This window comes from Manihot esculenta, chromosome 5, assembly GCF_001659605.2.
Source record: "Manihot esculenta cultivar AM560-2 chromosome 5, M.esculenta_v8, whole genome shotgun sequence".
NCBI lineage: Eukaryota > Viridiplantae > Streptophyta > Magnoliopsida > Malpighiales > Euphorbiaceae > Manihot > Manihot esculenta.
Genome location: NC_035165.2, coordinates 6,829,605 through 6,841,429, shown reverse-complemented (window position 1 = coordinate 6,841,429; position 11,825 = coordinate 6,829,605). Strand labels below are relative to the sequence as shown.

General features: G+C 28.6%; 1 protein-coding gene across 1 annotated transcript; it reads right to left on the bottom strand.

Moving 5' to 3' along the window:
- Positions 1-8,027: 8,027 nt before the first annotated feature.
- LOC110614378 lies at positions 8,028-10,700 on the bottom strand. The gene is made up of 3 exons (XM_021755897.2): positions 9,498-10,700; positions 9,187-9,379; positions 8,028-8,805 (listed from the first exon to the last, which is right to left on the bottom strand). Exons 1-3 carry the CDS (start codon positions 9,909-9,911, stop codon positions 8,240-8,242), a joined length of 1,173 nt encoding a protein of 390 aa, XP_021611589.1. The 5' UTR covers positions 9,912-10,700; the 3' UTR covers positions 8,028-8,239.
- Positions 10,701-11,825: the final 1,125 nt, after the last annotated feature.

Below are 11,825 nucleotides of genomic sequence, written 5' to 3'. Positions count from 1 at the left end.
GTTCTCACCTAAAACAACAGATTTTCCTTACCTTATATATATATGTTTTTCTTTTGTTGACCTGCAAGTCTCAATTGCATTCAAAATCTAAAAGGATAAAAATATAAAAAAGCCAATGGGTGAACAAAATAAAATAAGATTCTATTTAAAATAAGAAATTCAATTGATTCAAATTCATAAAATTCAACCAAATTTTAAAAAATATTCAAAAAATAACAACAACGTTAAGAGCCATTTGTTCTGGCGTTGAATCCATTGGTTTCACCGGATCTAGGAGCAAGTCATCATAATTAGACGGATCCAAACAAGAGCATGCACTCTGCAACCAAACATCAAACTCAAATAGAAAATTCAATTTATATTGAAAAAGACTAACCAAAAAATATATTCAAATTCAATATTCTCTAAAAATTATATACCACAAAACTATATTATACCAATAAAAAAGACTAGCCGAGATCAAAGCCATTTTTTTACGGATCATCAAAACAACAACAAAATTTTTGGACTTTTTCTGTTTTCTCTTTCTATTTCCTTCTCTATTACTATCACCGACTCTTTCTAACCTAATCTAATTGAGAAAGATCTTACCTTTCATACAGTTATACTAGGAAAATGGTCGTATTTCTGCATAGATGTATTTTTTTCTAACATAATTGGAAAAGACTACTTGTAGTGTTTTTTTCTAAAATGTGATCCATTTTAATAAATTTCCCTTTCTCCCCTCTTTTACATGTGAAAAGAGGCAATGGTCCAAAGTTTTATTTGCTAAGTCTAAGTCTAGCATTGGATGAGAGGTAGAAAAAGCCACACTCAATAAAACTTCAAACAAGTCTAAGTCAAGCATTAAAAGTTTATTAAATGATAAACAAGATGAAAATAAGCAGCAGAGATTTTAAATTTTGTGGATAGCAATCTCAATCCAATTTTAAAAAGGAAAATTATAAAAATTATACTTTGTTTTTGAGTTTTATCGTTAGTAAAAAATTCACTAGTAAAAAATAATTTTTTATTTTTGAAAAATTGGGAGAGTAAAATCTGATATCTCTATTTATTGAGATGCACTTACTATCAAGTTAAACATGTGAGCGCACTAAAAAATAGTATTTAAAATATTAAAATAAATTTTTTGCGATAGTAATTATAAAATTAAAAATTATAAAATAAGGAAAAATGACAATGAAAATCACTAGTAAAAATAAAGTCTGTTGGATGAGACAGTAAATTTATATTTATTTTAAAAAATTAAATATTAAATAATAATTATTATAATCAGTAAATTCAATTGAAATTTGAAAAGTTAACTGTAAGTCATAATATAATTTATAAAATTTTATTTAATTAATAAATTAGATTTTAAAATAAATATTTTTATTTTAATAATATCATTTTTTTAATTATATTATTTACTTTTTTATTCTCAGATACATATTTTTAGATTAGTGAAAATTTAAAACAGTCGAAAAATAAAAATTTATAAATTCAAAAAATATAACATTTTATTTTATTTAATACTATTAATTAATACGAAGAAGAGTTTTCTATATTTAAATAATATTTGTAATAATGTTGAATATAAATATATAATAAAATATTTTTATATACAATTTATTATTAATTTTTTAAAATTAATTTAATTTTATTGACTATAGTTATGATAAATCAAAAATAATTTACTCTATCCTACAATATTTAAAAATTTTTATATAAATATAAATTAACATAAATATTTATATTTTTTTCTCATCACTAAGGATAAATATTTCATAAAAATCACTTTTTACCTCTCAATTTTATTCTTTAACACATTTACCCATTAACTTTAAAATCATAAAGTTATACGTGAGATTAATTTAATTTAATTTAAAAATTATAAATATTATCATTGAATAAATTTTATTATATTTTAGAATTAATTTTAAATTGAAAATTTTAAATAATAGTAAATTTATTTATTATTTTTTAATCAATCAACCTTCTAAATGTAATAAATTATAAAATTTTATTTTTAATACGTTTTTATAAAATTTTACTTTAAATACTTTTTTACAAAACTCACTTAATTAAAAGGTTTTTATTCTACGAAATCGTTATAGTTTTAATGGGTTTAAACTAATTTTTTTTTGAAAAAATTAAATTATAATAAAAATAATTACCAGAATTTAAATAGAAAAAATCAAGAATTTAAATTTTATATAGACTCTATAATTAATTTAATTAATAAAATTTAAATTAAATTAATCTGAATATTTTGAAAAATGTTGAATTATCTATTTAATAAAATTATTATTTTTTATTAAATATAATATACATAGAATTTTAACTAAAATTATCTAATAAAATAATTTCGTCAATAAAATTATAAGAATATTAAAATAATATAATATAATATTATTTTAAATATTTGATTTTATTTTTAAAATATTCAAATAATATTAAAATATTAAAATTAGTAAAATTTAAAGTTAAGATAACTTTTAAAATTAAAACATTTTCTTTCGAATATTATTTTAAATTCATTAATAAAATTAAAATAATTTCATCAATAAAACTATGAAAATATTTAAGTAAATTTATTGTATTCTCCTTCTTCACATCTTTATATATAGGGTGATTTATAATTTAGTACCTGGATATTGCCATTATTAATAAGTCAGTCCCTGTATTTTTAGAAACCTATTAAAACGTTCTTATATTTTTTCTGCGTCAACGAAATAGTCCTTCTGTCTATTTTTGCTGTTAAAAATATAGTAAAAGACTAAATTACCCCCAATTATTTTTCTCCTCCTCCTCCTTCCTTTTCTTCTTCATCAATTCTTCTTCCTTTTCTTCTTCATCAATTCTTCTTCCTTTTGCTTCTTCTTCTTCTTCTGCTTCTTCTCCTTCTTCTTCTTCTTCTTCTTCTGTTTTTTCTCCTTCTTCTTCTGCTTCTTCTCCTTTTTCTTCTTTTGCTTCTTTTTCTTCTTTTTCTTCTTTATCTTCTTCTCCTTCTTCTTCTTCTTCTTTTTCTTCTTTCTCTCCTTCTTCTTCTTCTTCTCCTTCTTCTTCTTCTTCTCCTTCTTCTTCTTCTTCTTCTTCTTCTTCTTCTTCTTCGTTTTTGGAGGAGGAGGAGGAGGAGGAGGAGGAAAGAAAAGATAGGGATTATTTTGTTGATAAAAAGAAATAATAAGGATGTTTTAATAGATCTGAGAAAAGATAAGGACTATTTCGTTGACAAAAAGAAACAATAAGGACGTTTTAATATATTTCTGAAAATATAGAGAGGGACGATTTCGTTGACAGAAAGAAACGATGAGGAGGGACTATTTCGTTGACTCAAATAAACGATAAGGATGTTTTAATATATGTGAGAAAAGATAGGGACTATTTCATTGATTGGAAAAAATAATAAGGACGTTTTAATAGATATGAAAAAAGATAAAAATATTTTAACAGATTTTTGAAAATGTAAGGACTAACTTGTTAATAATTACAATATACAAGGACTAAATAAATGGTTTTATTTGAGGGTAAAATTAGATTTTAAAAATTTTCTCTCTCCTCCTTTATCTAATTTTAACGGAAAATAGGACGGAAAGACTATTTCGTTGACAGAAATAAAATATAAGAACGTTTTAATAGGTTTCTAAAAATATAGGAACTGACTTGTTAATAATGACAATATTCAGAAACTAAATCATAAATCACTCTTATATATATTATAGATATTTTTGAGCAAAGAGGACCAACTGTAAATATGAAAAAGGAAATTGTATAGTAATGAAACCGAGAAATGGACCACATGGCAGGTAGACAAAGTACAAATATAATTCCTTACATAGGAAACAGCCATCAGAGAAAGGACAGAGGAATCTAATGACCTTACAAGTTGAAGTTTAAAAAATGTTATCTTATCAACTTAAGAAAAACTGTTTTTATCTCTCAACAAGGGCTGATGATAACGATGGATTAACAGAGAAGAGAAGATGACTCAATTACTCCAAACGAGTAGTTCAGATGTTGCTATCTATGAAAGCAAAATCCATTAATGGCGATGGAGAGCTTCGGACATGTATTGCCTACCATTTTCATCAACTGGCCTTTGCCCTTCCACACAACAACCCAAGCAGGACAAGTTAAAAAGATTTCGCTTTAAGACAATGAACTACAAATTAATTAAACAACCTCCAGGCAGAGGCAGAGCTTCTGTGGGTGCAATTTCCGAGACATTTTGCGTGGACCCATCAGTCGCACAAACGACAAATTTGGAGCATTTCTAGCAAAAGCAAAGTCTGAGCCAGGCGTTAATTAAACCGTTGGAAAAATTCACCAACAGCTGCACGTGTCGAATTATTATTCGATCCAATTTTAATACGATAAATTTAAATATTTATAATTAAATTTATAATAGATTTAAATTTTAAAAATAATATTTTTAATTGAAATCAAATTTTATTTATAAATATTTATTATTTAGATTTATTTATATAATTAATTAATTTAATGTAAAAAATATATTTACAATAATATTTACAAATTTTTTTATATTTTTTCATTTAAAAATTAAAATTTAAATATATTTTAAAAATATAAATATTTTAAATATAAATATTTTTTATATAAATTATTAATTAAAATAAATAAAATTAAATATATTTAAATTTTATTCATATAATAATAATTATATTTTATTAGACTAAATGCTTTTACGTTCAACGTAAGTTTCTCTTTGTGATATCTGTGACTCGATACTATTGCTTTTTCCTCTCCTTTAAATCTAATTCATTCTTTTCCTTTTTCATAAAAGACGATCTGTATCAATTGACTATCAATAAAGAAAGAAATATTATTGTCTTTATTAAAAATTCTAAAGATGTTCCGATTATCACTTATTTTTGTACGATGTGAATATATAAATTTATGTATGTGATGTGGATGTTTTTCATATACAATCTAATAAATTTTTAAAATATACAGATTTTTTTATTACATTTATGATATTTTTTAGAGATGATATCTATTATGGAATGAGAGATAAAAAGATATCTATTTCGATTTTTTAACAATATTGATTTTCTTTCCTCTAAACAGGATGATAATGCTACCGGTTTTTCTTTCTCTCAACATGATACCTTTAACTACACCCCCTGTGAATGTTAATTTGACAGGTAATAGTGAATCAACTCATCCCGTCAAAAGTCAGAATAGTCGAAAGTAATAATCCTCCTGTGTTAGAACTGTCGAGGACTCGGTAATACTCAGATAATTAATATATTGAAAGATTTTGCTATTAGTTACAAGCCACACATTTTATTTTTGATGGAAATAAAAGTTCTAACTCTTCGTCGCTGTTTACGCTTTGCGATAAAATTTTTGCCTTTTAATGGCTATATTTTTTTGGACTGTTTGCAAGTGATTCAATCTCTTTAGTCTCCACATTTAGATATTTCTAAACTGAGTTTGATTTTAAATTATCGTAAATTTTTGTTAGACTTTAAAATTGATATCTCTGTTAGATGAGTTCATCACCATACCACTCTAACTGCTCATATTTTGGCTAGAGAATCTATTAGGTATGATCGTCTCTCTGTTTGAAACGATATCTTTTTTTATTTAATAAAATTTTATTAATACAATCAATAGGTTTACTTTTAAAAAAAATAATTATATTTTATATGAATAATAGTAATTATATTTAAATCAGCTTAAAAAACAGTAAAAAATTTAAATTATTAAAATATTTAAATTTTAGTGTGTCATTCATTTATTTTAAATTAAATAGTATCAAGAAACTCTATTTTTTATTCAAAACTGAAACTATTTAAATAACGATTAAACTATAAAACGAAACATATAATTTTTCGTTTAGCAGGGATTTAAAGGAGCAATGGTTCTAATTTGAGTCTGTTAAATAAATGAAACACATTGAACAATTGCACAGTCGATAACGGAACCAAATTAACTAAGCAAATATATAATCTTTTTACTCTCGTTATACATAAAACGAAATTCATAATCTTGATTAATCCGCCATAAGAGAGTGACAGAAATCCTCCAAAAACTTAAATTGAAACAGTGCAAAGGTGAAGATTGACGTGAAAAATTTTATTTTAAAAAATTATATTTTAGCCTCTAAATTTTAATATAATTAATAAATCAGTTTTTATATTTTTAAAATTAAACACTTAAATTAGATATTTTTCATTCATAATTTCATTAATCAATCGGTCAAAAGAATAATAAATATTTTAAATATTTAAAATGCTCTCATGAGCACATAAAATCTTTCATAATATAAGTAAATAATTTTATATTGTTTAAACTACATTTTAATTTATAAATTTTAGCACAATTAATGGATTAATTTTTATATTTTTAAAATTAAATTTTTAAATTTTTATATATTTAATAAACTTAAAATTATAGTTTTTTAATCTATTATAAACATCAAATAAAAAATAGTAAATGATCAAATTTTTTCTGAAAATATAATTTATTTCTAAAATACTTTATACAAAAATTTATAAACCTATTGAAAAATTATTTGGTATCATTCAAGAATAAACTGAAGTAATAAGTATATTTTAAAAATTTTGAAATAAATATGAAGTATTTTAGCGAATGGAAATTAAAAAATTAAAGTATTAAAAATTAATTAAATAAAATATTATAAATAAAAATTAATATAAATTTAATTGTTATTTCAAATAAAAAATAAATATTCAAAATGTATAAATGGTAATAGATGAAAACCGAGGAATTTAAGTATATACATTTAAAAATATAAGGATGAATTCATTTGTTATGCTAAAGATTAAGAATTCATCTATTAAAAAAATATAATAAAAATTGTTTTATATTATTTAAATGGACTTATAAAAAAATATAAGTATTTAATTTTAAAAATATAAAATTTCATCTTTTAATTATAAAAAAATTTAAAAATTAAAATGTAATTTACCTTTTATTTAGATATGCAGTGAAAATGAAGCTTCCACCAACAAGTGCAATTGAGCTCCATTTACTTGCAAGGCAAGCAATGGGTTGTTGACTTGTTGGTTGGGCAAGAAACGCAGCGATCCGAAGTGTGTTGATCAATTTATTGCGAATGCGAATATTTGAGGCTTTATTTTATGAAAACAATAGCACCAAGTACTCATACATATGATTGAGATCAGTGATCCAAAATCCTGTACATCTGGAATCTGGATAATCAATGTAGAGACATCAGGCAGTATAATTAATCGATAAAATGTACTAAGCCAAATAACGGTTCTGTTTTTTGAATATCTTTGCGCGATAATATACTGTGTTTAACTGAAACAAAAATAAAATTAGAACGGTTCTTTGGTTTCAAAATCCTGCTGCCTCATCATATAGAACAGGAACGTTCAAAGCACTAAGAGCTGAAGAGGGTGTTCGTCGGTCAACCCCCAGGCCCCAACAGACTCTAGATGATGAGCCAAATAGCCATATGATAATCTGTCAAAATGGCTGCTGCACTCATTTGCCAAGGTAACTCAAGCCCAGATCTCAACACAGATTGCGAGCGTCAAATATAAAATCCATTTTCGGAGGCCATTAGATGAGCAACAAAAAATATGTTAAGAAAATAAGGATGCGGATAGAGGAGTCCTGGTGTAGAATTAAAAATCACTTTGTCCTTGGAGTTTACGATTACCTCTCCCACACTCAAGACTGCACGAATCTCTGTCCTCTCTTCGTCTTCAAATTCCGTTCTTCTCCTATCTTCCCACCTGTGAAAGATTAGAAAAGGACCAACAGTAATGACTAAAGACCCGGATCTCAATAAAAAAGAGTAAGAGACACAAACTCCGTACAGTAAACAATTTACCATTTTCTCGTTTATTTTCTTCGTTTCCCCGATTCCAAGATCATTCTCTGTAACGGAGTAATATAAAACATTTCTTTCTTTTGGTCCGGGGGGGGGGGTTAGAGAAGAAAAGAAGTACCAGAGATGGACTTGGAACAAAATGTAGAATCAATTGAGCTCATCTATTCTTGAATACAGAAAATGTAGGCAGTTATTAACCCAAAAACCAAAAAGGGAGAAGAAATTACGTTATCAGTATGCTATTCTTACAGTACGAGTATTATTGATATTAGTAAATCAGACCCTTGCACAAAAACCAGAAGGGGATTTGGATTGGTTATATGACATAGGATATCTGATCTCCAAAATTCAAAAAAGAGGAGGAGAAGAGAATCTCTGAATTAGAAAGCAAAAAGACCAAAAATTTCATGGGTTGTCTTCAATAACCGAGGCCAAACCGGTCACGATCTTAACCCCCGTCTGAAAAATCTTGCGCTTAATCTCAGGTGGTTTCCATTCTCTCACCACAGTCTTGTTCTCTTCTTCCACAGAGCTCTCAGATGACAAAGCAAACACAGGATCACCCGACTCGGTATCCTCCACAGAGTTATTCTCGTCGCCGCTCCGTGCAAAATTGTTCATCCCTACTGGAACCAAGATTTGGTCCTTTTGAGGTCTGGGTTCAGGATGGTGTGAGGAAAGAGTCGGTATGGCTCGCGTATAAGGAGAAAGCCACTTAGCTTTGACATACTCGACTTTTCTCCAGGGTGGAATGTGCATGCCCTTCTTCTTGAGGCTCTGCCTCGCTGCATTTGATACGACAGATATGATTTTCTGGAGACGATCGGTTTTGCCCACATAGATGTGGGGTAGAGATAGAAGGAGAGATTTGTAGGCCTTGGTTGATCGAGCAATTTCAAATTCTGATCTGAAATCGATGTCAATTAGCAATCTCTCGCCTGAGATGACCAAGTCAATGTATTCATATTCACCTGCATTCGTAACAAATATACCATTTTTCAGGTTTCCCAAATTTTCATTTATACCTTGGATTAAATTAAAGGTTGATATAAGGAAACAAACGGCGGAAAATGATTTTCTCAAAATTATAAATTTGATAAGGTAATTATCCAAGGAGAAGATTTCCAAAGAGTTCTCTCTTACTCCCTTCTTCCCCAGAAAAAGGAAGGGAAAAAGAAAATACTACACTGAATAGAAAGATGCAACTTGAGCAATTCCCCCCAGTTCCGATCTTCTAAAAAAGAGTTTATTTCTCTTTTTGATCTTTGATTAAATTCTAGGTTCATACTTGCTTCCAGCGATCAAACGTGACAGATATTTTTAATAGTACCCGGCTTAAGTGAGAAAAGTACCGGCGGGATGAGTGGACGATTTTTCCCAACGAGATTTGCAGATTGAAGCGTCGTATCCAAGAGCCAACAATTCATCAGTAACAATCCTCCTGCAAAAATCATCTTTGCGCTTGCTGATCTTGTTCTTATCGATGATCCTCGCGGTGTCTGCTAGCAAATTCCTCTCAGTAACACTTACACAGGGGACCAAACCCTGGCCATAAACGAAAACGTATTACAAAAAATGCTCCAACATATATAAAAGAAAAGAAAAGAAAAGAAAAGAAGAAACAGTAACAGTCGACATTTCTGATGACACGAAATTTTTCTACCTGTAGAATTTCAATTCCTTCGCCAGATGAAACAAAATTAGAGTCGCCAAGACCACTAAAGCCATCGAATTCATCTTCCGAGCTGTCATTACAATTCACATTGAAGCAGTGGCAGCGATTGCGGCCACACTTTACCACGGCGGATGATGGCTTCTCGTTGCTCTCCTCTATAAAGTTCTGTACCATCTTAGACAAGCACAATGAGCTCGGCTCAAACTCAGTCGAGCCTTTAGTGACATCGTGGAAGTGCGACTCATCAGCGACGCCAGCCTTTTCAGCGACGGAATTTTTCCGGAATTGAAGCTCAAAGAGCCGCTTGAGGCGCGATTTCACCACTGGCTTCCCTGGCTCCAACCTAGTTGGCTCTTCAGGGGAGTGTGAATCAATTGGCTGGATCTTCATTTGAAAAGGCATGGTCAGGATTCAAGAACACGATAAACGCTTCAGTCTTCAATCCACCGTCGACGTCAACGGACTAGTCCATTTTCATAAAACTGGACAACGATCATTAGTTCCTAAATTGCAACTACAACACGGTCCACACCTCAATAGTCTTTATACTTACTAATTTTTCTCATTTCTTCGCCTTCAGTACAATTTTTTTTCCAACGTCAGCACAAAGATTGAGAAAAGTAGAAATGCACTTGCATAAAAGAGAATCCAAAACGTTAGTTATACGTTTAAACTTCACATATCAATCTAAACAACCACAAATGATGCACCAAACTCATTGATAACCCCACAAAATGAGACGAACAAATCGAAGGGACACAGAAATCCAGACTTTCAACCACGGTAAGGTGCGTTTAACAAAATTCGAGACTCTTAAGCTGAAACAGGTACTCTATACCTCCGATTATATTCTATTTTGCCTCTGATTTGCGTGAGAAAGCATGGAATAACTTCTAAACTCTGCCAAGTAAAGTCGCTTTTGCTTAGGTTTTCTACATACAATTAAAGTTCCGACATACGCGACGACATGATAACGTCACGCTTTCGTTTTCCTGTTCAAACCACGATAAATAATCGAGATCTCCCTTTCTCTGGCCATTAGCTTGAAATTTTCAGCAAGGTGATCGCCGGTGAGGAAAACAAAAAACTGGAAACCAATTAGAGAAAGGCAGGGAACGAAATTGGAGCTTTGCTCTTATGAAAATTTGGCTTTTGCGTGAAAGGAGGATTAGAAACAGAAGATGGGGGCGTGGACATTTTAAGGACGACTGAAGCTAATGAGCTGAGTTGGGAATGAGTTGCCACGTGTTAATCCGACGTGGCAATAGGTGTATAATCTGCTCTTCTGGGTACGTGTTGAGGAAGGAACCCGGATTTGTGTCCGCTGTGTTTGTTACTCAATGCCATATAACGATAGGGTAATGATATAGGCCCCAGTTTATTTTCCCAAAATGTCCCTATCCCTTTCTTGAAATGACGCGTTGCGCCCAAGAGGCTTCGGGAATTGGCTAACTTTGAGAAACCAACTTCCAAGCTAAATGCTTGTCGTTTTGTGTGGATTATGGAAAATGGAAATTGCCTTGTCCGGTAGTATAAACGGTTGTTATGGTTTGACTAAAATACCCTCGAAAGCACAATGGATAGAGACTCAACGTTGACATGTACAGCAGGCTACAGGAAACCGATAAAGGGATATGATGGTAATTTAGGGATATGATGGTAATTTAGGGAAATTCGAAACACAAAAAACTCCTCTGATTTTATATACATAGTTCATGATTAAGAAATTACCACTTATATCTACATAAACGCGCGCTTTTATTAATTTTATTTTATTAAAATACACATTTTTTATATAAAATTTTATTTGTAATAATCAATTATAGGTTAAACTATTCTTGTAAAGTATTTATTTACATTTCATGCATAATTAATTGTTCAAAAGTAAATTTTTATATAAAAACAATTTACTTAATCTAATTCACGAATGAATTATACAATAAAACAAGGATATGTACAAAAACGCGAGACCTCTTCACTTCTATTAAAAAAACCTATTTTCACTAATTCAATGAAGATAATCTTAAATAATTAAAAATTATTAAGATAATTATAAAAATAATAATAAATAATAATTTCACCCGTCACTCATTAACAAAGTAGCAAAGTATACTCATTTTAAAAGAAATTAAGTTGAATGAAATTTTTATTTTTCAAATCCATATATACTTGATTCAATCCGATTCGATTTGATCGATTAAATTTATTATTTTTTATATTTTATTTTAAATATTTTATGATTTAATTAAAATATTTTAATTTTAATTAAATTTTAATTTTTTATATTATCAAAATAATTAATTTTTTTAAAAAATA

Coding starts and splice junctions, on each gene's coding strand:
- LOC110614378 (XM_021755897.2), bottom strand. CDS start 9,911: ATGCCTTTTCAAATGAAGATCCAGCCAATTGATTCACACTCCCCTGAA. Junction 9,380..9,497: donor AAGGAATTGAAATTCTACAG/GTAGAAAAATTT, acceptor GTTTATGGCCAG/GGTTTGGTCCCCTGTGTAAG. Junction 8,806..9,186: donor ATCGTCCACTCATCCCGCCG/GTACTTTTCTCA, acceptor TTACGAATGCAG/GTGAATATGAATACATTGAC.